Consider the following 25,713-nt stretch of genomic DNA (forward strand, 5'->3'; position numbering starts at 1 on the left):
CAGGCCTCGACAAAACCCGGGTGCCAGGTCGCATTTGCGACTAGAATTAGCGACCTGGCGCCTGGGGTGCCCTGCAGAAGGTGTCCTGTCATTTTTGCACGGACTTCCGCGCACGGACTTTCGGGCCGTCCGAAAATTGAGGCCCCGGCTTTTCGGCCTACTTGAGATCAAAGGCTTCCAATGGGGAACTGGCGCCCTCTTGTGGTGGCCGGGAGTAATGACTGTTGTAATTACTGTTTCCACTGCCTGATTGTTCACAATGCATTACCATCTCCCTGTCCATTTAGTTACCTTTGACAGGGAGTGTGGTTATTATTAATTTAATTAATTTTTTAAAAGTAAAAACAATTTTCTTTTTTTTTTTTATTAAAAAAAAAAAATATATTTTTTTTCCAATTATTAAAAAAAAAAAAAAAAATATATATATATATATATATATATATATATATATATATATATATATATATATATATATATATATATATATATATATATATATATATATATATATATATATATATATATATATATATATATATATATATATATATATATATATATTTTTTTTTCCTCATCGCCATGCCACAGCCGAAGGCCCCTTTCACACGGGCTGTCTGATCAGGTCCGCCTGTCAGTTTTCCAGGCAGACCTGATCGGACCCATCATTCTCCTCTATGGAGCAGTAATCTGCCGCCATCTGATCCTGTCCGCCAAAGGCAGACGTATGGTGGTTCTATTTTCTATCCATCCCGTGGATCGGATCAGATGGCATCGGATGGAAAGAGACAGTCTGTTTTCATCCAATTGCGCTAGAGGAGAGTGGGGTTCTAGTCGTATTTATGTGTAAATTTAGTATCCGTTTTATTAAATAAAGCTTGGTTGTTAGTTTAAAAAAAAAAAAAAAAAAACTGGCTCCTAACTTTAGCTGGCTCCTAGATTTCAGGAAAATTTGTCAAGCCCTGTGCTAAGGAATATTTCCGTTTCTCAGCAGCAGCTCATAATTGTATAGAGTGGATAAATAACACATTTAATTGCATAGAGGTGTTAAATAGTATACATTCCTAAGCGCAGGACATTTGCACACTTTAGTATGTTAAATTAGGTGTTATCGCTCTCACTCTCATACTGGTCACGTGAAGTTCAACAAGGTATCTCATGGCAAAGAACTCGGAGGATCTGAAAAAAAAGAATGGTTCCTCTACATCAAAATGGCCTAGGCTATAAGATTGCCAAGACCCTGAAACTGAGCTTCTGCATGGTGGCAAAGACCATACAGTGGTTTAACAGGACAGATTCCACTAAAGACAGGCCTCGCCATGGGAGCCCAAAGGGGTTGAGTGCATGTACTCCACGTCATATCCAGAGGTTGTCTGGGAAATAGACGTACGAGTGCTGCCAGCATTGCTGCAGAGGTTGAGGGGGTGGGCGGACAGCCTGTCAGTGCTCAAACCACAAGCCGCACACTGCATCAAATTGGTCTGCATGGCTGTCATCCCAGAAGGAAGCCTCTTCTAAAGATGATGCACAAGAAAGGCCGCCAACAGTTTGCTGAAGACTAGCAGACTAAAGACATGGATTAATGGAACCATATCCTGAGGTCTAATGAGACCAAGATAAACTTACTTGGTTCAGATGGTGTCAAGCGTGTGTGGCGGCAACCAAGTGAGGAGTACAAAGACAAGTGGCTCTTGCCTACAGTCAAACATGGTGGTGGGAGTGTCATGGTCCGGGGCTGCATGAGTGCTGCCGCCACTGGGGAGCTAAAGTTCATTGAGGGAACCATGAATGCAAACAAGTACTGTGACATACCGAAGCAGAGCCTGATACCCCTCTCTTTGGAGACTGGGCCGCAGGGCAGTATTTCAAAATAACGACCCCAAACACACCTCCAAGATGACCACTGCCTTGGCTAAAGAAGCTGAGGGTAAAGGCGATGGACTGGCCAAGCATTCCTCTAGACCTAATCCTTACTGAGCATCCCTCAAACGCAACATGGAGGAGCGCAAGGTCTCCAACATCAACCAGCTCCGTGATGACGCCATGGAGGAGTGGAAGAGGACTCCAGTGGCAACCTGTGAAGCTCAGGTGAACTCCATACTCAAGAGGATTAAGGCAGTGATGGAAAATGGTGGCCCCACAAAATATTGACACTTGGGACCAAATTTGGATATTTTCACTTAGGGGTGTACTGGCTTTTTTTGCCAGCGGTTTAGACATTAATGGCTGTGTGTTATTTTGAGGGAAGAGCAAATTTACACTGTTATACAAGCTGTACACTCACTACTTTACGTTGTAGCAAAGTGTCATTTCTTCAATGTTGTCACATGAAAAGATGTAATAAAATATTTACAAAAATGTCAGGGGTGTACTCACTTGTGAGATACTGTATTTACCAGATGGTATCTGGTGCCTTCAAGATTGCCCATATGTTCCCCAGACATTTTTCAGAGAATGCTATGTCTCCATATACGACAGACATGCCCAATGCTAAACAGCTTCTGGTCTGAAGTTTTTCACCTTCTGCATACATCATTCAGGATTCGCTAACCTGTGGTTAGCATTATTACATTTCAAACCTCCTGGTGTTACTAAGACAGGTAAAACTTATTCATTTTGCCCTTCTAGCTTCTAAAACTACCAGCTATTTTCACTAATAGCCAAACCAAATTCCACAAAATCTGAGACCCCTGGATCCTATACCGCCATCCTAATCTAGCTGTCCAAAGTGGACCCTTATTGATCCAGCTATTAAAATTTTTTTTTCTCCTTCCCTTCTTCATCTTTCTGTTCCATCCTATGCAGTTACTTTGGTCTCTTTCCTTTAACAATTTTTGGCACCATCTGCTGGTCACAGATATGCCCTCAATGAGAGGTCCTCCCTGCTGAGCACCAGATAGGTGACTCTCTCCTTATGTCTGAAAGTCTTTTGAACGACAGGACACTGTTAATGGTGCATATTGTATTGTGTACTCTACTCAGGCACTATGCACTGACATCTATCTAATGTAAAAAATGTGATTTCTGGCTTTTCGTAAAAAACATTTCTCTCATGTTCATTTACGGACACTATTCCTGATCTTCTTGACCACTGGGTTATACTGCCCCTACAGCAGTAGGACACTAGGCAGAAAGAACTTAAAAGCCTGTGGGCAATCCCAGGAGGTATACTCCCCTCCTCTGCTATAGGTAGTCCGTTTTGTTACAAGCAGTGTCAGAAGAAATAGAACTCCACAGAGGGGTGGGTGCTGCGTCCGTCAATGAACATCAGAAAATGCATTTTACGGTACGTTAAAAAAAAAAAACAAAAAAAAAAAATAAGATTTTTTAAAGAACTTACTGTAAAATCTGTTTCTCTGTTGTCCAATGACAGACGCAGCCTCATCTTCATGAGCTGTGTGGGTTATGCTTTCATCTGCACGAGTAGTCTAGGCAGTACATTCGTACAAAGTTTTAGCATAAACACACCCACGAGGCTGTCCATCCAGACATAACCCCCACAGACACAGCCCAGCACATCAGTTTAGTTGCAAGCAGTGAAGACACAAAAACCAACATCAGAGGGGCGGGTACTGTGTCTGTCAATGGACATCAGAGAAACAGATTTTATGGTAAGTTCTTACAAAAATCTTGTTTTCTCTATTATCCACTGACAGACGCAGCCTCATCTTCATGAGCTGAGTGGGACGTCCCAAAGCAGTATAGGCATGATGGGTGGGAAAAACGCAACCAGAAAGTAACAAACTCCAAAGGCTAAAAAATGTAGCCAACTGGGTAACAGGAAGCTCAACCAAACATGAGCCTACCCAGGTAAAAGACCCCTAAGAGAATAAGAAAACATTTTATGAAACAGCGGTCTGCAAAACCTTGTGGCCAATAGAGGCACCCGAAGAAGCCAACAAATCCACCTTATAAAATTTGGTAAAAGGTGTGTACAGATGACCAAGTCGCTGCCTTACAAAACTTGTACAACCAAGGCCTGATGGTGACAAGCCAAAGAGGCACTCAGCGCTTTAGTAGAATGCGCCTTCACAGGGAAAGGAGGAACCTGACCCTTGGTCGAATAAGCCTGAACAGCCGTCTGCCTGATCCATCTCAAAATGGTCGCAGCCAAACCTTTGCAAGGACCGTCCATAAGGACAGAGAGTCCGATTTCCTAAAGGACTCCAACAGTCAGATAAACCCTTATCGCCCAAACCACATCCAGAGTGCAAGGCAATCTCCTTGGGATGTTGAGGCTCAGGACAAAGGAAGGCAACAATGTCTTTATTAATACGAAAGTCCGAAACCACATTAGGAAGAAAGGACAGTTTTGGCTGGAGGACCACTTTATCCTTGTGGACCATCAAATCAGAAACCCTGCGAGCAGAAGTGATAGCCACTAGGAAGGCAACCTTCTGCGACAAGGACAGCAGAATAATCTCCCTAATATTCTAAAAGGCAGGCTTTTGAAGGACAGACAAAGCCAGACAGATCCCACGGCAGTAACGGGGATCTCCTCGGAGGAGCCAGATGATGCATCCTCTGGATGAAAGTGCGAATCAAGCTATTAGTAGCCAACAGATGTTGGAAGTAAATAGCGAAGGCCGACAGCTGGCCCCTAATGGCTCCCAAAGCCAAGCACTGCTCAACCCTTTTTTGAAAAAAAGTCAAAACCCTAGCTACAGAAAACATGCGAGGGTGCAGTCGCAGCGATTCACACCAAGAAATGTACGATTTCCACGTACCATGATAGATGTTCCTGGAAGTTGACTTCCTGGCCTTCAAGAGAGTCGAAATCACCAAGTCAGAAAGACCTCTATCCTTTAACACCTTGCTTTCAACAGCCAGGCCATTAAAGTCAGCAAACGTAAAGCAGGATGGAAGATCGGTCCTTGAGATAGTAGATCTTCACGCAGAGGAAACGCCATTGACGATCCACGACCATCTTTACCATCTCTGTGTACCAAGACAGTTGATGCCAGTCTGGTGCCACAAGAATGAGCAGAATGCATTCCATCACCACCCGGCAAAGAAACCGCAGCAGGAGTACGAGCGGATTAAAGGCATAACTCAGCCGATACTGGCTCCAAGGACCAGGCCACAAATCTCTGAACTTTCCTGTTGAGGCGGGACTCAAAACAGATCCACGTCCGGGGTCCCCCACGGGACACACAGGAGATGAAACATATCCGGATGAAGGGACCATTCCCCTTGATCCAACACCTGACGACTCAAGTTTTCCGCCTGCCAATTCTCCACACCCAGAATGTGGAAAGAGCCAAAACATTGGCACAGAAAACCCTTCCTTCGCCCAAGTCTCTTGGGCACAGAGCTTCCCCAGCACTCGACCCCAGCCTGACAGGCTGGTATTCGTGGTGACTACTATCCAAAACACCGGCAGGAAGGACTTGCCTCAGCACAGGACAGGAGACTGAAATCACCAAGAGCCGCCTTTCTAAGATGGCTCCAGCGAATCTTCTGGTCCAACGACTGAGGATTTCTGTTCCATTTCGCCAGAATTTCCTTTTGCAAGGGTGTCGAGTGAGACTGAGCAAACGGGACTGCTTTGAAGGTCGACGCCATCAGACCCAGGGCCCGCATGCAAGCCCGCAAGGACGACTGATCGATCTCCATCAGAAATCTGACTGCTTTTTGCAGCTTCTGAAGTTTGTCCAGGGGAAGAAAAACCCTCGCCAGAGCAGAGTCGAGAGTCAGCCCCAGATAAGTGAACCGTACTGAAGGCGTCAAAGCAGATTTTTTTTAAACGTATCGTCCACCTGAATTCCTTAAGGGTCTCAATTGTGACAAGAGGCATTGCCCAGCAGGTCTGAGTGGGAGTCTGCTCGCAACAGGACATCGTCCAGATATCCCACAATTGAGATACCTCGCTGACTAAACAAGGCCAGCACCTCGGTAAACACTCTGGGAGCCGAGGCAAGACAAAAGGGCAGCGCCACAAATTGAAAGTGCTCCTCTGCCACCGCAAAGCGGAGGAATCGCTGGTGTCCCTCGAAAACGTGGACATGATACGCATCCTTGAGATCAATGGAGGGAAGAAAATCCCCAATTCAATGATGCCACCACTGACCGAATGGACTTTATTTGAAACTTCTGCACCCGCACAAAGAGGTTCAGAGCTTTGAAGTGCAGAATTGGGTGCACATTGCCCTCTTTCCTGGGCACCATGAACAGGTTTGAATAGAAACCTTGAGAGCGTTCATGCAGAGGAACAGGCACAATAACCCCTTGAGCAAGGAGATCTTGCACAGCCTCCCACAGATCCTTCAAACACCCTGGAGACAAGTGAAGATTTGACTGAAAAAAACCTGTCCCCTGGTCGGGACCAGAATTCGATCTTGTACCCGGAACAAATCAGTTTGCGAACCCATTCGTCCTGAATGTAGGAAGTTCAGGGTTCCCAAAGGAAGCGCAGGCATCCGACTGACCGGCCTTGGGTTTGCCCCAATGCTTTTTAGCCCCTCCAGAAGCTCTGAATGGCTTACTTTTTCTTGCGCCCCGGAGGCACGAAAAAAAAAAAAACGCTTGTGAGCAGTATAAGAAGGACCCCACTTAGTACCCTTGGAGGATTGAGGAAAAAATAAAAAAAGTACTCTTCCCGCCAGTCAAGCCCTTGATCAACTTATCCAATGAATTGCCAAACAAATGCTCTCCCAGAAAATGGAGGTCAGCTAGGGCCTTCTTAGAAGCTTGGTCAGCCGGCCAGTTCCTCAGCCAAACCATGAGTCTCAAGGCAATGCCCACGGCCGAGACCCTGGCCACCAGGGGAGGCGCAGCCATAGACGCACACAGGAACCCCAGAGCCTGGATCACCTGGTCCAACAGTTCCAGCTGTTCAGGAGGAACAGTCTCGGTGTCCAAAGACTCCCGCAAACCCCTAATCCATTCCGTCCCAGTCTGAGACTAAAACAGACAAACACGGGTTTCAAAATGGAACCCGCCAGCACGTGAAGATGGCGGGAAAGCGATTCCACCAGCTTGTCCACTGGGTCCATAAAGACCTGAGAACCTGGCCTCCACAGGCACAAGGGTAGATTTGTTTAATCTGGAGAAAGGATGGTCCACTTTAGGTGGCACCGTCCAACGGTTGGAAACGTTTTCAGCAAAAGGATACCAGCGTTTAAATCGGTTTAGCACCACTAACACGTGCTTAACGTGCCGCCATTGGTCATTCACAATATCATGAAAAGTGTCGGGACAAAGGAAAACCTTGCCAGCTTTCTGAGACTTCTGGGAGCCGAAAGCCACCCGCGTTCCTATCGGCGTGGGCCCATTAGCCAATTTTAAGGTATCCCATAATGAAATAAGGTCTGTGCTTCGCTGGCCAGATTGGGTTGACTACTGGATCTAGGCCCGTCGCCCAGCCCGGCAGTTGATTATAGATGTCACAGGGGAAAAAAAAAAAATTGCCAAGACCAGAGATCCCAGCAAGGAACTATGTCCTTACTCCTGACTAGGCAGAAAAAAAAATTGAGTACCTATAGCAGAGGGGGATTTTACCTCCTGGGACTAGTCAAGTTTTTTTTTTTTCTGCCTAGTGTCCTACTCCTGTAGGGGGCAGTATAACCCAATGGTCCAGAAGATAAGGAGCTGTGTCTGTCAATGAACAAAAGAAATTCAACACATTAAGGCTTTTTTTTCGTTTTAATGGCTGGTTCACTAGATGAAAATAGACAAAAAAAACTAAAGTAGCCATAACATAAGCATTGGTGAACTGAAATATAATTACTTTATTTAATAAGAGAGAAAGAGAGAAAGAGAGAAAGAGAGAAAGAGAGAAAGAGAGAGAAAGAGAGAAAGAGAAGAAAGAGAGAAAGAGAGAAAGAGAGAAAGAGAGAAAGAGAGAGAGAAAGAGAGAAAGAGAGAAAGAGAGAGAGAAAGAGAGAGAGAGAAAGAGAGAGAGAGAGAAAGAGAGGAGAGAAAGAGAGAAAGAGAGAAAGGAGGAAAGAGAGAAAGAGAGAAAGAGAGAAAGAGAGAAAGAGAGAAAGAGAGAAAGAGAGAAAGAGAGAAAGAGAGAAGAGAGAAAGAGAGAAAGAGAAAAAAGAGAAAAGAGAAAGAGAAAAGAGAGAAAGAGAAAGAGAGAGAGAGACACACCTCTATCCACAGTGAATGCGAAAAGTATTCAGTGCTTCATTTTTTCAACATTTTGTTATGTTACGGTCTTAGTCCAAAATGGAATTTATTATTTTCCTCAAAATTCTACAAACAATACCCCATAATAATGTGAAAGAAGTTCCTTTGAAAATTCTGCAAATTAAAAATAAAAGGAAGAAAAAAAAATCCCATGCACAAGGTATTCACAGCCTTTGCTCAATAACTTGAAGCACCTTTGGCACCAATTACAGCCTCAAGTCTTTTTTGAGTATGATGCTAAAAGCTTGGCACACCTATTTTTGTGAAGTTTCTCCCATTCTCCTTTGCAGAACCACTCAAGCTCCATCAGGTTTGATGGGGAGCATTGGTGCACAGCCATCTTTAGCTCCATCCAGAGATGTTTAACCAGGTTCAAGTCTGGGCTCTGGCTGGGCCACTCAAGGACATTCACAGAGTTGTTCCATAGCCACTTCTTTGTTATCTTGGCTGTGCGCTTAGGGTCCTTGCACTGTTGGGAGGATTAACCTTCGCCACCGTCTGAGGTCCAGAGTACTCTGGAGCAGGTTTTCATCAAGGATGTCTCTGTACATTGCTGCATTCATCTTTCCCTTGATCCTTACTAGTCTCCCAGTTTCTCCCGCTGAAAAACATACCCACAGCCTGATGCTGCCATCACCATGCTTCACAGTAGGGAAGGTATTGGCCAGGTGATGAGCAGTGCCTGGTTTCCTCCAGACATGACGCCATTCAGGCCAAAGAGTTCAAGCTTTGTTTCATCAGACCAGAGAATTTTTTTAGAGGTCTAAGAGTCCTTCAGGTGACTTTTGACAAACTGCAGGCGGGCTGTCATGTGCCTTATACTGAGGAGTGTCTTCAGTCCGGCCACTCTACCATATAGGTCTGATTGGTGGAGTGCTGCAGAGATGGTTGTTTTTCTGGAAGGTTCTTCTTTCTCCACAGAGAAACACTGGAGCTCTGTCTGAGTGACCATCGGGTTCATGGTCACCTCCCTGACTAAAGGTTCTCCCCCAATTGCTCAGTTTAGCATGGTGGCCCGCTCTAGGAAGAATCCTGGTGGATCCAAACTTCTTCCATTTACTAATGATGGAGGCCACTGTGCTCATGGGGATCTTCACTGCAGCAGAATTGTTTCTGCACCCAGTAGATACATATTCGCCAGCACACCAAGGATCTTGCAAAAGCAGTCCAAAAACTTTATTCCAGAAAAGATCACATCAAAAATAAATAGTGCAACGTTGGAGCCACGCAGGACCCCGTCATCAGACATGCGATCACATGCCTGACGAAGGGGTCCTGCATGGCTTCAAGGTCTGGTTTATGCTCTGACATGCCCACTGTTAACTGTGGGACCTTGTACAGACAACTATGTGCCTTTCTAAATTACGTCCAATCAACTGAATTTACAACAGGTGGACACCTATCAAGTTGTAGAAACATTTCAAGTATGATCAGTGGAAACAGGATGCACCTGAGCATAATTCTGAGTCATGGCAAAGGCTGTGAATACTTAAGTATATAGGATTTTTTTGGATTTTTATCTTTAATAAATTTTCAACAATTTGCAACAAACTTATTTCACATCGTCATTATAGGGTTTTGTTTGTAGAGTTGAGGGAAATAATGAATGTCATTTGGAATAGGGCTGTAACAGAAGAAAATGTGGAAAAAGTGAAGTGCTGTAAATACTTTCCAGATGCACTGTATCTATATATTTACATACAGATACTAATTTGCACTATTGCTACTGTACCTCCTTTAGTTCACTTCTGCTCATGTTATCCACTTGTATTTTGGCCCAGTATTTATCAAGCAATAAGGCATGGCTATTTGGTGGTCTGTACCAAGCACCAGAACTAGAGCTTAGTAACCTAAGAAAAGAAAAAAAAAAAAAAAGAAATGCTTTAGAAAAATCCTATAACCTACTGAATATGTTTATCCAGACACAGCAATCCAACAGTAATTATATCAATAAAAGGAACGTATAACAGAATATTTTAAAGTTACGAGAAACCAGGAACTGGTTTTCCAATCTCATAACAGACGTACAACTCATCTATCAACATGTGGTCACTTATTGGATTTTTTTTTATTAACCCAAGCAGGATTAAGGAACTGACATGATCACTAAAAAATTATATTTCAATCCAAACATGGAGTATATAACCGGGTGCTCTAATAAACCTGTGTAAACTCTAGTCATTACCTATCCAATCTTCCCAGTTACATTTCTTTCCTATTTTCCCCTCACTGTTCCCTCTCAAACTTGGGCACAGGAGACAAACTTTTTCACCCTCACATTGGCCTTTGGCAGTCTACATCCTACATGCTGTAAAGATGTGCATAAATCAAAACATACAAAACTACCATATTGTCAATTTTTTTTAAACAGACTTATCACCATCATGTAAACACAAACATGGCTCTTCTAAGAACAAACAAAACGAGTAAATATAATTTAGGATTCTACAAACTTGAACTTTCAGACTGTATAACAAGCAATACGTACTGTGCTGTATTAATGTTGCATAACCCTTCGAATAGTTTGAAACAAATCCAACAGTTGCTATAGTTTACTGAATTTTGCACATTAAAACTGTTTTTTGCAATGCCTTAGATATGCCTGCAAACATAGTACTAAAACTGAAGCAATCTTCTTACCTCCTGGTGGCAAACAACTGGAAACCTGGAGCCATTTTTATGCCATCTCCTCTTCCAGGAATTACCAGTTCACCATTTTCCAAAACCGGAATTAACACAGATATCTTATATAAAAAAAAATTAAATAATGAAATTAGAGAGAGTCAAGAAGAATAAAAGATCAAATGTAACCAATCTAAAGTGAGGATTAGGGACCAGATACAGTATATCAATGAATGCTTACTTCCTGACCTTAAGTTATAACCCTACAGCCAATTCTGAAGGCTCTTTTATATATCCATGAACACCAAGCAACTTTTTTTTTCTTTTTATTACAAACTTTGATTTTGCATTATCTTGTGATTGGAGAGCGAGCATCAAAATACTCAGACCAGTGTGAACACATGCCTAAAGCTGGGTACCCACATATCGAAAGTTCTCCAGTGCAACAGGGACTGTCCTAACTTTGATCTGTGTGGCCCTCCCTGTTGTACAGAAGCCGATTAGAGCAGCTTCTGTCGAACAGTCCTATTTGAAAACCCTAATCGAACAGTGGCTTGCAGGCAATTGGCTGCAGAGCTGATCAGTGTCCTGACAAAGGAGTCCTACTGTCAGAATACAGTAGCATAGCAAGGATTGTGCATCCACCTTACTTGCGTGGATGCAGGAATCTTAGTTTCTGTTCAGCCAGCTAGTTTATTGAAAATTAATATGTAACCAGCGAAATAACAAAACGTCAGAATTTATCTGCTCCACATACCTAACACAAAGAGCCACAGAGGGGACATGGGAAGTTTTAAATGTTCAGGATTTAAAAGTATTTTGAGGGGTGAGCAGAGCAAATAATTACGAACAAGCCCAAAGAAACAGAAAACAGGGCAATTCCTGCAGCTCAAAAACCCACCTAAAAAATACCTTGCACCCGAAGCTAGCACCCGATGAGGTAGAAACGTTCACCTTGAAAACGTATATTGACATGCAAAAGGAGACCAGGTGGCAGCCTTAAAAATTTGGAAAACATTTGCCTGGTAACTAAAGACCTAAATGCACTCAAATACCTAGTGGATTGAAACCTATACAGGAAAAAAGGGGGAACCTAATCCCCAAGACCATAAGCCTAAACAATGGCTCAGAGATTAACCATTTCCTGACTGCTCCCGCCGCAGTTTTAAGTCACTACTTCGACGTGAAATACCCGAGATATTTCAGCAGATAGCAGCCATTACCACAGTATTTTTTTTACTGGGCGGGCGGTCCGCTTTCACATAAGTGGTCCCAGCGGCAGAGTCACTACGGTATCCCTTTTGTGGGCAGTGGGAGAGGTGCCCCCCTCCCGCCGCCATCGGTAGAGGGGAAAATGATTCTGTCCTTTCCCCTCCTAGGCAGGAAGTCGAGTAATGAGGGCAAGCTGGTCCCCACTCGACTATGGCCTTAGAGAACTGGATTAACATTATACGTCACTTCCTCCCAGCGGCCTTAAAGGGTAAAATTTTTTCAAAAATGAAAAAAAAAATTTCTAAGATCTAAGGTCTTTTTGATCCCAGATCTCACAGTAAATAGGACCTGTTCTCCTTATTTCTATTACAAGGGATGTTTACATTACATCTAATAGGAATAAAAGTAATCCAAAAGTAATCCAAAAAAGAAAGAATAAAGTAAATTAAAAAGGAAAAAAATTTAAAGCGCCCGTCCCTCTGAGCTCGCGTGTAGAAGCGAACACATACACAAGTCGCGCCCACATATGTAAACAATGTTCAAACCGAACATGTGAGATACCCCCATGATCCTTTGAGCGAGAGCAATAATTCTAGCCCTGGACCTCCTCTGTATCTCTAAACTGGTAACCTGTAGAAATTTTTAAAGCTTCGGGTATGGAAATTTTTTAAGTACCAATGTTTGTCGCCATTCCACGAGCGTGCCCAATTTTGAAGCATTAAATGTTGGGTATCCATTTACTCAGCGTAACATTATCTTTCACATTATAGAAAAAATTGGGCTAACTTTACGGTTTTCTTATTTTTTTTCAATTCAAAAAAGTGCATTTTTTCCTTAAAAAAATTTAATTTGTAAGACCGCTGCGCGATTTCCATTTTATTCGCTGATAAAAAAAAAAAAAAAAGAAAAAAAAAAAAGAAAAAATGGAAAAATCTTAAATCACCGGAAACTGGACCAATTTGTTCCACTATAACAAAATATTGCATTGCAGATGCCTGGAGTAAAACTGGGCAAAGGTAATTGACAAAAACTTGACAATGACACTCTCACCCCCACTCTACACAAGGATTTCCAGCATAGAGAGATACGGACACTGGGTTTAGTTAACCAAACAGGTAATTACACAAACAGGTGCCACTGTGAATTTAACCAGAAACCGGAATTGTTCACACTATCTGCAACAATAAATCAAAACCGTGCAAACAAAATATTTAACAGAGAAAGATTACAAAAGAAAAAAAAAAAAAAAAAAAAAAAACGAGACAATACTACTACAACAGAAAACAAAAGGATCGAGAACGAAAGTCCAAAGTTCTTAGGATTGCAGCAAAATTCCATCAATAGGCATTAGAATAGATCGGCATCTTGTGTTTTTTTTTTTTTGGGGTGAGCGATGGCTGATTCTTCTACTGATGAAAGCGTCAGCTACTCCATAGTATCCATTCTGTGATCCATTACAGGAAGAATTAAATGTGAATCTACCTGTGGGTAAGGGTATTGTGTTCCCGACTCAGTCTTTGGGGTGCCCAGACCTCATTACTGTCAGTTGACTACATCAAAAGGAGATTACTACAAGCCCCAAAACTCTCAGGCAGAGTCAAACAGCTTATGAATAAGTGAGTCCAAACCCAAGAACAGTTTGATGCTTCTCCTAGGGAAGGAATTTTATGACCTGGGAAGTACATCAGATACATCAAGCAAGGAGTCAGTTTCAGCAAAGACTTCTGGAGGTTCAAGAATTACCTGAACACCTCTTGTAGAGTTTGTTAGAGCATGTTAGAGAACCACACGGGGATGTCACGAGAATACAACAGGTTTAAGCTGGTGCTAGCACCTTGGTTAACATTTGAGGTGTACAAGATAGGTAAAGGGCTGGACCACAAACTGGTAGTGTAGGAGGATCCCATCACAAGGCGCAGAAAAACACTGGAGATCTGGAAAGATGGGTACGTGTAATTAAAAGCGGTAGGGTACGTGTAATTAAAAGCGGTAGTAAACTATAGTTTTCAGCCAAAAAAGCTGCCATCTTGGCCTCCATTTGATTTTCAACTGCCATGATATTGCACATGTAATCAGTTATGACACCAGACATTGGATGGTTTGCCTGCATTCTGCAGATGTAACTTTCTTTAAACTATTAAATCAATGGGTTTACTTCTGTTTTAAGCAGGTTTGATGCTCACAGAAGCTAGAAAGTCTCTCTATTTAAGTGAGGAGGTAAATCTAGTGGATTCCATATGGCATTTTTAGGCCCCTAACCACTGCCTTGGGCTCCAAGATGAGACAAATGCCCTCTTTGGGTTTGGGAACCTTAAACATGCTGGCGCAAAATACCCAAAAAGCATTCTGCCATGATGATTGGCACAAAGACACCATGATCCAGAATCCCAAAAGGCCCTGATGGAGATCTGCTAGTCTCTGCAGAGACAAGGAAGGTTGAAAGTGGGAAAAATGAGGAGGGGGCAGGTAACTAAAATCAGGCTTGTGGCTCTGGTACACCACCTCCAGTACCTGGGCATATAGAATACAAGCAATCTAGGTGACTGAAAAATATCAGATGCCTCCTCACTCTGGAAAGTATTGGTGTAACTTAGGAGGGAGAAAGGCTTGTTTGAGTATTTGGCAAACTTTGAAAACCAGACTCTACACAAGGACAGAGTACCAAGCTCGGAAGGCAGACACTGACGCCAAGGGAGGGACACTTCTTGACAGACAGAAAAGGAGAGGACTTCTTTCCGCTCTAGGCTTCTTCTGCTAGGTAAGGTTGGTGCTCTTGCCACCGGAAGAATCTTTGAGGATGCTTGTCAAGAGCTGACAGAAGGGGTTCCTTGAAGGAAATGCAGACCAAAGCTCCTTGCAGGCCACAGTGGAGCAAACTAGCCAAAAGGCCCATCACATACACATTGACAGAAGGCACAGGTGAGAATTAAAACAGGAGGCTTCCAGTAAATCACAGCCGAAATGTAACACTATGACCTTGTTAGGCGAGACATTGCTGGATTCAGTGGTAAACAAACCGCTTCTAAAGAAAATCCTCACAAAAAATAGAATTTTTGTTAGAACTTACCATAAAATTCTTTTCTCAGAGTCCTCTGACAGTCACCGCCCGATGGCATTAGCCTTCACTAATGGGTAATGACGCCCTCTGCAGGAGCAAGGCTAGGCAGATAATTGGTTATCAGGTTAATTATCAGGTTGATACAAAAAAACTTTTATACCTCGGCACGCCACTAGGGGGCCATCCCTCAGCCATTATCCTGAACCCAATCTGATATTACCTCAGTTTGTAGCAAGCAGTCCTGGAAGGCAACAACCCCCAGATCAAAAAAACGGGCGGGAGCGGCGACTGTCAGGGGACTCCGAGACAAGGATTTTACGGTAAGTTCTTAAAAAAATTCTATTTTCTCTTACGTCCTCGACAGTCGCCGGCCAATGGTATTAACCTTCACTAATGGGACATCCCAAAGCAGTGCAGGTATGAGGGGTGGGAAAGCAATGCAAGCAACTTAGAAGGTAACGCAAACAGCCAGGCCAGCAACAACCTGAGCCCAAAGGAAAAAACTGGAACAAACCCAGAAACAAACACCCCAAGGAGGAGGGACAATAAAAATAATGTCCCCTTAAACTGCCGCACTCAAAACTTTGCAGCCAAAGGAAGCATCCGAAGATGCCAAAACATCAAGTTGGTACAACTTTGTGAAAGTGTGCACGGACGACCAAGTCGCCGCCTTGCACACCTGAGCCACAGAAACCTGATGGCGAAAAATCCAAGAGGCACTAACGGCTCGAGTAGAATGGGCCTTTACTGGAAAAGGAGGAATCCGACCCTTAATGGAATAGGCCCGAACAATCGTCTGACTAATCCACTTATAAATGGTCCTTCAGGAAGAACAAATAGAGAATCAGACTGTCGAACAGACTCCGTGGCGAACAGGTAAACCTTAACCGCCCGGACCACATCCAGGGTAGGTAAGGCAAAATCCTTAAGATGCTTGGGCCGCGCACACAGCGAAGGCAACACAATATCTTCATTGAGGTGGAGCGAAGAAACCACCTTGGGAAGAAAAGACTGATTCGGTCACAGAATCACCTTATCTCTATGAAGTACCAGATAAGGAGAGCGGCAGGACAAGGCTGCCAACTCCGACACTCTGCGAGCCGACGTGATGGCCACCAGAAAAGCAACTTTTTGGGACAACAGAGGAATCTCTGATGTTCTCGAAGGGAGGTTGTTGTAACAGACAAAACAAAATTCAGATCCCAGGGAGGCAAGGGAGCTCGTCTCGGGGGAGCCAAATGCCGCACCCCTGGAATGAAGGTGCAGACCAAGGAATGCGACGCCAAAGGTCATTGAAAAAAAGATGACCAAGGCCGACAACTGACCCTTGACCGTAGTCTGTGCCAGACGCTGATCCACACCCTTCTGCAGGAAGGCCAAGACCTTAGCCACCGAGAAGGAGCGAGGATGAAAACCCATGCGCTTCGCACCAAGCGATATACGCTTTTCAGGTGTGGTGATAAATCTTCCTTGAAGTTGCATTACGAGCCTTTAACAAGGTAGGGATGACCTCCTGTGGAAGACCGCTATCCCTCAAGACCTGGCTTACAAACAGCCATGCCGTTAAAGCCAGAGACTACAGCAGGATGAAAGATCGGACCTTGAGAAAGAAGATCGTCTCGCAGCGGAAGCCGCCAGGAAGGTACGACGACCATCTGAACGAAGTCCACACACCAGGACCATCGAGGCCAGTCCGGAGCCACGAGAATGACAGACATCCGTTCCAACGCCAACCTGCGGAGGAACCTAGACAACAGTTGAATCGGAGGAAAGACATACATCAGCCGATAAGCGATGCCAAGGCACCACCAACATGTCCGCGGCGTGCACCAGAGTAACGCAAGTTCTGGCCACGAATCTTTCATCCTATTCGTTGATGGGACGCAAACAGATCCACGTCTGGGGTCCCCCATCGGGCGCACAGGAGGCGAAATACCTCCGGATGCAGGGACCATTCCCCTTGGTCCAAAGTCTGGCGACTCAGATAGTCCGCCTGCCAGTTGTCCACACCCAAAATGCGAACAGGCGAGATTGCCAGTACATGCGATTCGGGCCAAGATAGAATCTCAACCCCTTCCTTGGCTGCCCAGGCACTCCTGGTGCCCCTTAGTGATTGATATAAGCCACAGCAGTTGCATTGTCCGTCTGTACCCAGACCGGACACCCCTGAAGGAGAGATGACCACCGGAACAGACAAAGTTGGATCACTCGGAGCTCCAAGACACTTGGCAGCGAAGTCTCCCCCGCCGACCACATCCCCTGGGCACAAAGTGCACCCAGAACTCCGCTTCAGCCCGACAGTCTGGCATCCGTGGAGAGAATCGTCAGAGGACGGAAGGTCTGGCCCTGCATCAAGGACAGCGCCGGAGCCACCACAAGAGATCCAACCGTACTGGGCAACTCAATGAAATCCTCCTCTCCAAGGACTGAGGCGTCCTGTCCCACCTGTCCAGGATCTCCGCTTGCAGAGTCCTGGTGTGAAATTGAGCAAACTGAACTGCTTCGAAGGCCGAAAACCATCAGGTCCAGAGCCCACATGCAGGTCCGTAAGGAGGAGAGATTATTGTCCCTGAGAGACCCGATCTCATCCCGCAGAGACCAGAGTTTGTCTTCCAGAAGGAAGACCCGAGCTTGAGTCCAGGACCATCCCTAGGTACTGAAGACGAGTTGAGGGAGTCCGTGCCAACTCCTGAAAATTGATGGTGCACCCGAACTCCTGAAGTGTCTGAACCGTCACTGCCAGATTGCTCGCCAAGGTCACACATGAGCACGACCTTAACAAAAAGGTAGTCCAGGTAACTGAGGATCGCAATGCCCTGTAAATGCAGCAAAGCTAGAACCGGAGCGAACACCTTGGTGAAAACCCTGGGAGCCGAAGCGAGACCAAAAGGCAACGCTACAAACTGGTAGTGCTCCTCCTCAGCCACCGTGAAGCGGAGACGTCTCTGATGACCCTCGAAAATAGGGATGTGTAGATACGCATCCTTCAAGTCGATGGAGGCCAGTAAGCCCCCGGGCCTCAACGATGCCACCACCGACCGGATGGATTCCATCCTAACTTCTGTACCCGCACAAAGTGGTTCAGAGACATCAAATCCAAAATCAGACGCACCGTGCCTACTTTCCTAGGCACCGTGAACAGGTTGGAGTAAAAACCCGCAAAACCTTTCCAGTGGAACAAGTACAATGACTCCTTGGACAAGCAGATCGTGCACTGCCCCAATAAGATCTCTGAGAAGATCGGGTGACAGCTGGAGATATTTGACGGAAAGAACCTGACTGCAGGACGAGTTCGAAACTATCTTGTACCCTGAACGAATCAGCTTGTGAACCCACCTGTCCTGAATGCCGGACAACCAGGGTTCCAGAAAGCAACGCAGACGTCCCCTCACCCCGACAATGGGTGAGGGTGTCCCTTCAGGAAGAGGTGGACTGGGCTGCCGAGCCAGACTAACAGCTTTTGGCTTACCCGTCCACGATTTCTTGTGGCCACCTGGAGGTCGGAAGGGCCTACCCTTCTCCTGCCTCCCAAAGGCACAAAAGGAATTACACTGAGTCTTGAAAGGAGGGCCCCCACTGCGTGCGGGGGGGGGGGGGGGGGCTCACCCTTAGAGACCTGAGGCAACAGAGTACTCATACCTCCCGGGAGCCCCTAATTAACTCCTCTAAAGTTTTCCCAAAAAGACAACCCCCCCACATAGGGGACCTCAGAAACTGTCTTTTTGGACGCGTGGTCAGCCGACCAGCTCTTCAACCAGGAAATGCGGCGGATCACAACCCCTACCGCGGACAACCGGGCGACCAACTGGGCTTCGTCCAAGGCTGCGTCGCACAAGAAAATCCCAGTCCGGGTGAACCAATCCACCATGGCAAGGGCAGGCGGAGAGGTCGGCTCCGCCACCAGAGTGCTGCGAAGCAACTTGGATCATGCCGTGAGAAAATGATCCCTGAGGCAAAACACAGGGTTTAACAGGGAAACCGCCACCAGATAAACGTGGCGGGCGAGTGTTCCACACGCCCATCTGCCGGATCCCTGAGTACCGGGGAATCTACTGATATCAAAGTGGACTTATACAGGCTAGACACAGTGTGACCCACTTTTATGGGGCCACTGTCCAACGTTTGTCACCCGCCCCCAAAATTGGAAAGCGGAGGGAAAAAATGCTTAGGCACCACCAACATGTGCCTAATGCACCGCCACTGGTCATTCACATTCCCGTGAAATTACTCAGGGCAGGGAAAAGCCTGACCTGACTTCTGGGCCCTTCGGAAACCCAAAGGCAGACCGCTTACTTAACAGACAGCTCATCGTCAAGATAGAGAGTTTCTTTTAACGCCGCTAAGGGGAACATCCATTGTAGCGCGTGTACCCGCACTACCGAAGAGAAAGATGCCTCCTCCTCCCCCTCAAAAGCAGAGGACCGGGACCCCTCAGGGGGACCATTATCCGTGGCAACCAATTTTTGGGCTCAGAGTCAAAGGACTAGGAGGGCACAGGCCGTTTTTTGAAGGAGCGTTCCTACATCAGCAGATCCACCTGGGACGCCAAAGTCCCAAGAGCAGATGATATAGGGGTCATGGCAGAGGCTTCAAGGGTGGACCCGAAGCCCCCACCAGGCCTGCAGGGGATTTGTTGTCCCGGGAGTCCATTTTTTCCATAAAAATTAAAAGGGAGGCTGGCCCTTAAAATCGGCGGTTCCGGTGGTTCTCTTACGTCCTCCGACAGTCGCCGCCACCTCCAAGTCATCACTATTGGGATGTCCCAAAGCAGTGTAGACATGAGGGGTGGTAGACGCAACCGTAGAAAAGGCAATGCAGTACCCACATCAGAGAAAGGAACCTTACATGCATAGTAAGAGAACCTTCTGGGCAACAGAAACGGATCAACAGGAGCAACAGCCCAGGAAAGCAAATAATCCAGGGGATAAACGACCCCAAACGTCAGGGACCCACAACAAAACAAGGGTCCCTCATGACACTGCCACACTGAGAACTTTGCAGTCAAAGGAGGCATCAGCTGATGCTAGAACATCCACCTTATAGAATTTAGAAAAAAGTGTGCACTGACGACCAAGTCGCAGCCTTGCACACCTGGGCCACCGAGGCTCGATGCCAGTAGGCCCAGGACGCACTCAAAGATCTGGTAGAGTGCGCCTCAACAGGGAAGGGTGGAACCCGTTCCTTCAAAGCATAGGCCTGTTCAATGGTCTGTCTGATCCATTTGGCAATGGTCGCTGCAGACGCAGCCATGCCCTTCCGAGGTCCCTAAGAAAGGACAAAGAGGGAATCCGTCTTCCGAAAGGACTCCATAGGACGACAGGTAAACCCTGATCGCCCTGACAACATCCAAGGAATGCAATGCAACCTCCTTGGGATGCTTAGGATTCGTACAAAGTGAAGGCAGGACAATGTCCTCATTAAGGTGGAACTCAGAGACCACCTTAGGAAGAAAAGATGGGTGTGGTCGCAAGACCACCTTACACTTGTGAATTACCAAGTAAGGAGAGCGGCAAGACAACGCCGCCAGCTGCGATACTCTGCGAGCCGAAGTGATCGCCACTAAAAAAGGCAACCTTCTTAGACAGCAGAGGCAAAGAAATCTCCCGGATGTTCTCAAAGGGAGAACACTGTAAAACGGACAGAACCAAGTTCAAGTCCCACAGAGGTAAAGGCTCTTTTCTGGGAGGAGCCAAATGGCGCACACCCTGAATGAAGGTGCGAATTAAAGAATTAGACGCCACAGGGCACTGAAAAAGAATAGCCAGTGCAGACACCTGGCCCTTTATCATGGCCAGCGCCAGGCGCTGGTCCACCCCCCCGACTGGAGGAAAGCCAACACTCGACACCGAGTACGAGCGAGGGGAGAACCCACTGGACTCACACCAGGCGAAATGGGCTTTCCAGATACGGCAATAAATCTTACCAGAGGTGGTTTTCCTAGCCCTGATCTGGGTAGGAATGACCTCAGGGGAGAGACCCCTGTCTCTCAGGACCTGGGTCTCAACAGCCAGGCCGTTAAAGCCAGCGACTAAAGCAGGATGGAAGATCGGTCCCTGAGACAGCAGATCTTCCCACATTGGCAGGCACCAAGGAGGCGCCACTGCCAGGTGAACGTCGGCGTACCAGGACCGGCGTGGCCAGTCCGCCGCTACCAGAATTTACCAGGTGCGGTTCAGAGGCTAACCTGCGAAGGAACCTGGACAACAACTGAATCGGAGGAAAGGCATACATCAGACGATACTGATGCCAAGGGGCCAGCAATGCATCCGAGGCGTCTGCCAGAAGATTGCGCGTTCTTGCCACGAACCTTTCCATCTTGTGGTTTAGCCGAGACGCGAACAGATCCACGTCCGGGGATCCCCACTTCGCACAAAGCATTTGGAAGACCTCCGGGTGTAGGGACCATTTCCCCTGGTCCAGGGTCTGGCGGCTCAGATAGTCGGCCTGCCAATTCTCCACACCCGGAATGTGAAATGCTGAGATTGCCGGGACATGAGTCTCGGCCCAAGACAGAATGTCGGCCACCTCCCGGGCACTCCTGGTGCCCCTTAGGTGGTTGACGTAAGCCACCGCTGTAGCATTGTCCGTCTGTACCCGAAGTCGATCAGACCACTGGAAGAGAGCGTTTGATCGCTCTCAGTTCCAATATGTTGATCGGAAGGGAGGATTCCTCCCCCGACCAAGTGCCCTGGGCAGGCAGGTTGCCCAGGACTCCACCCCAGCCCAACAGGCTGGCATCCGTGGTAATCACCGTCCACAGCAACGGACGGAAGGACTTGCCTTCTGACAAAGTCGGGGACTGAAGCCACCACAGAAGATCCATTCTGGTTTGGCGGCTCAATGAGACACTCAGATCCAAGGACTGAGGTAGTCTGTCCCACCTGGCGAGGATCTCCGCTTGAAGAGACCGTGTGTGAAACTGGGCAAAGGGTATCGCCTCGAAAGCCGATACCATCAACCCTAGGGACCGCATGCAGGTCCTGAGTGACGAGGATGGCTTGTCCCTGAGGGACCTGATCTCACCCTGTAAGGTCCGGAGCTAGTCCTCCGGCAAGAACAACTTTGCTTGAGTAGAGTCCAGAACCATTCCCAGATAGGGAAGATGAACCGAAGGAGACAGGGTCGACTTCTGTACGTTGATGGTCCATCCGAACTCCTGGAGCGTCTGCACCGTGGTGGACAGATCGCGCAGTAGGTCCTGGCGGACACTCGATCTCAAGAGGAGATCGTCCAGATATCCCAAGACCGCAATGCCCTGGCCCTGAGCCCTCAGCAGGCCTAGAACAGGCGCTAACACCTTTGTAAAGACCCTTGGAGCCGAATCAAGACAGAAAGGTAAGGCCACAAACTGATAGTGGTACTCCGCTATAGCGAACCGAAGGTACCTCTGGTGACCCTCGAAAATGGGGATGTGTAGGCATCCTTCAGGTCTATAGAGGCCAGGAATTCCCCTGGGCTTAGGGAGGCCACCACCGAACGGAGAGATTCCATACGGAACTTTCGAACGCGCACGAAGCGGTTCAGAGCTTTCAGGTCCAGAATAGGACGCACTTTGCCTTCCTTTCTGGGCACAGTGAACAGATTGGAATAAAACAACCGAAACCTGTTCCGATGAGGCACCGGGACAATCACCCCATGGGCAAGGAGGTCCTGCACCGCTTGATGCAGGTCCTGCAGGCACCACGGGGTCAAATGAAGATTTGAGGGAAAAAAAATCTGTCCGCCGGCCGGGAAAGGAATTCGATCTTGTACCCCGATCTAATGATTTCCTGAACCCACCTGTCGGGAATTCGGAGCAGCCAAGGTTGGAGGAAACCGCGCAAACGTCCCCCCACCCCTTCAACGGGTGAGGGCGCCCCTTCAGGCAGAGGCGGATTGACCCGCCGTACTGACATTGCCGGACTTCTGCTTACCCGTCCAGGGCTTCTTCTGGCCACCTTGGCCCTTGAAGGGCTTGCCCTTGGTCTGATTTCGAAAGGCACGAAAGGACCCCTGGTTGGGTCGAGAAGCGGAACCCCGCTTGCCACGAAAGGACTTGTTCTTGGGGTTCTGGGGCGGCATGGTGCTCTTGCCCCCCGTGACGCCTTTTACCAAGGTATCCAACGCCTCGCCAAAAAGGCGAGAACCAGCATAGGGAAAATCAGCAACTGTTTTCCGTGATGTCTGGTGAGCCGACCAGCTCTTCAGCCAGATCAGTCGACGGTTAAGCACCGCGACACTAGATAGGCGTGCTACCAAAGGGGCCTCATTTAAGGCCGCATCGCACAAATACATGACTCCTTGGTGAATTTGATCCACCATATCCAGCCTGGCAGATGGGACAGAATCAGACATGAGGTTGCTCCTAAGCACCTTAGTCCAATCAGCCACCGCCTGAGCCACCAAAACGGAAGCGATAACAGGTTTGAGCAAGGAACCCGCCACCGTGTAGGAATGGCGGGCCAGAAACTCCAACCTCCTGTCCGTGGGATCCCGAAAAACCGGGGTCTCCTCAGTAGTAATCCAGGTAGCCTTGTTCAATACTGCCACAGTGTGATCCACCTGTGGGGGCACACACCATCGCGACTCCGTAGCCGGTGCAAAGGGATAAAGTAACTTAAACCGACTAGGTACCATGAATGGACGTTTTAAAGTGCGCCACAGTTAACAGTGTAATGAAACTCAGCGGGGCAGGGAAAAACCTGCGCCGACTTTCGGGTCCTGTGTGTCCCAAATGATGACAATGCCCGGAGGACTGGGCTCATCCTCCAAATGTAGAGTTTCTTTTACAGAAACAATCAACTCATCCATGGTCGCGCGTTCTTCAGGCAACCCCAGGGGGAGAAACATCAACCCCCTCCACCTCCCCCTCAGACCCCAGCAGGTCTAAGGACGAGCGAGACCCTGATAAGGGCACGCCCGCCGCAGCAGCCATATCACCATCTGAATCAGAGGAGAGAGATAATATGGGCCTCTTCCTAGCAGCACGTTCAGCCATCAGCACCTCCATTTTGGACACTAAGGACGCCACTACAGCGGCCAAATCAGGTATAACAGGGGCCCCAGCAGGACTGGGGTCCCCCACCAGGGCTGGAGGAAATTTGCTATCCTGAGAATCCATTGCTCGAGGTGAAAACAACAGTGCAAGAAAAGGGTACTGTCCCTTTAAAACCGCTGCGGAGTGCGCAGCCCACCGCTATATGTACAGTGACAAAAGACCCCCAATAGGAGAAGAAAACAGCCAGAAATGACAAAACAGGAGGATATGGAAGAGACAGTCTGCAGAGCCCCACAGAGTGTTACCACCTAGATCGCTGCTTCAGAGGAAAAGGAAGTGAGGTTATGAGAGGCTGAACTAGAAGCTGCAAATGACCCAGGGAAAATGGCTGCCCATAAAACCGAATGGGAGACTTCGGGAAAATGGCCGCCGACATGTGCATGGAACGATCGTTCTGCCACGTGCCGGATGGCGCCAAAACAGCATGTATATCAGCCCACAGTGAAGCCAACATGCGTGCCCAAATTAAAGATGGCGGACCGCGCGGTTTTTCCCGCTGTGGCCGCCACACACAAAGTCTGCACCCCCTAACACACACCAAAGTGACACAGGGGAAGGGGCCCCCACACAGATACACAGCACCGCATGTATAGAGAAGACCCCCATAGGGATCACAATAGGGAGCCCCACACCGGCACAGACATGGGGGACACACAGCAACACAGGACTGCCACCCCAGACAGAGGCCCCACACATAAGTACTTACCTGTACCAGATGGCGTGGGGTGCCTCTCAGAACGGAAGGCCGCTGTATTCAACTGACAGGGAATGCCGTTTGCCAATTACACTGCATATCGAAGATTTGTCCAGTGAGGTAGCCACCTCACAGCTGCATCCCTGCGGCGAGCAGGGATGGGTCGTTCATAATGCCAGGACGAACCATGGCTGAACGCTCGATGGCGGGCTGGGGATCCATCTGACCCTCTGCCCTGGAGAACCAGGGTGGTCAGTCCGAATCCCAGCTCCGCATGAATCCTTCATCCGAAGAAAAGACAAACTAAAGCAGAAAAAATAAACAGCTAGTATAAAAAAAAAAACTGACATTTTCCAAAAGAAATCAAATAAAAAGATTAGAGGGCTGAGACTGTAGCCCCAGCACAGGGAAAGCCTAACTACTCCTGACGCTAGGCAGAAAGAAACTGAGTTGGGAGTGGTCACTGCAGGGGGGTATTGAAAAGTGGGACAGCCCCCATGGGTGTGTATATGCAAATGCTTTTGTTCTTTTGACTAAGTCTTATGCCTAGCTACTCCTGCGAAGCGTTAGTCAATACCCAAGAGTGATGACTTAGGTGGCGGCAAATGTCGGAGGACGCAAGAGAAAAACGTTTTTGTTGAAAAAATGGCAGAAGGATTAACAAAAATCCCCCAGCCTGTCGGCACATTTTTACACAGGAGGTGTGTGAAGGAGGAAATGACCTCACGCCTATAGAGGCCCAGCCCTCGAACCCAGTACTACCCCCCCCCCCCCCCACCACTACCAGTACCCCCATACAGCACCCTCAGTGGGAGTAGGGAGGGAGGGAGAAAACCCAAAGCCGGCCAGAAGGGGGATCCCACAGAGACCACCAGCCCTGCTATCCCCTAAGAGTGGGCCCACAAGCCCCCCAAAGTCCCCAGGGACAAGGGGGTATCAGTACTCACCAGTCCAGGAAGC

The 25,713-nt window shown here is 47.4% G+C and overlaps 1 protein-coding gene across 2 annotated transcripts in view; it reads right to left on the reverse strand.

The window, feature by feature from the left end:
* The window catches only part of MDN1 (midasin AAA ATPase 1), a 902,759-nt gene that overhangs the window by 811,761 nt on the left and 65,285 nt on the right, over nt 1-25,713 (reverse strand). For both annotated transcript variants that reach the window (XM_082250237.1, XM_082250236.1), the window contains exons 8-9: nt 10,771-10,874; nt 9,863-9,980 (exon numbers count right to left, since the gene is read on the reverse strand). In XM_082250237.1, the coding sequence (XP_082106363.1) occupies nt 9,863-9,980; nt 10,771-10,874 (222 nt within the window). The remainder of the gene's footprint in view (nt 1-9,862; nt 9,981-10,770; nt 10,875-25,713) is intronic.

This window comes from Pelophylax lessonae (genome assembly GCF_965119305.1).
Source record: "Pelophylax lessonae genome assembly, chromosome: 3".
Taxonomy (NCBI): Eukaryota; Metazoa; Chordata; class Amphibia; order Anura; family Ranidae; genus Pelophylax; species Pelophylax lessonae.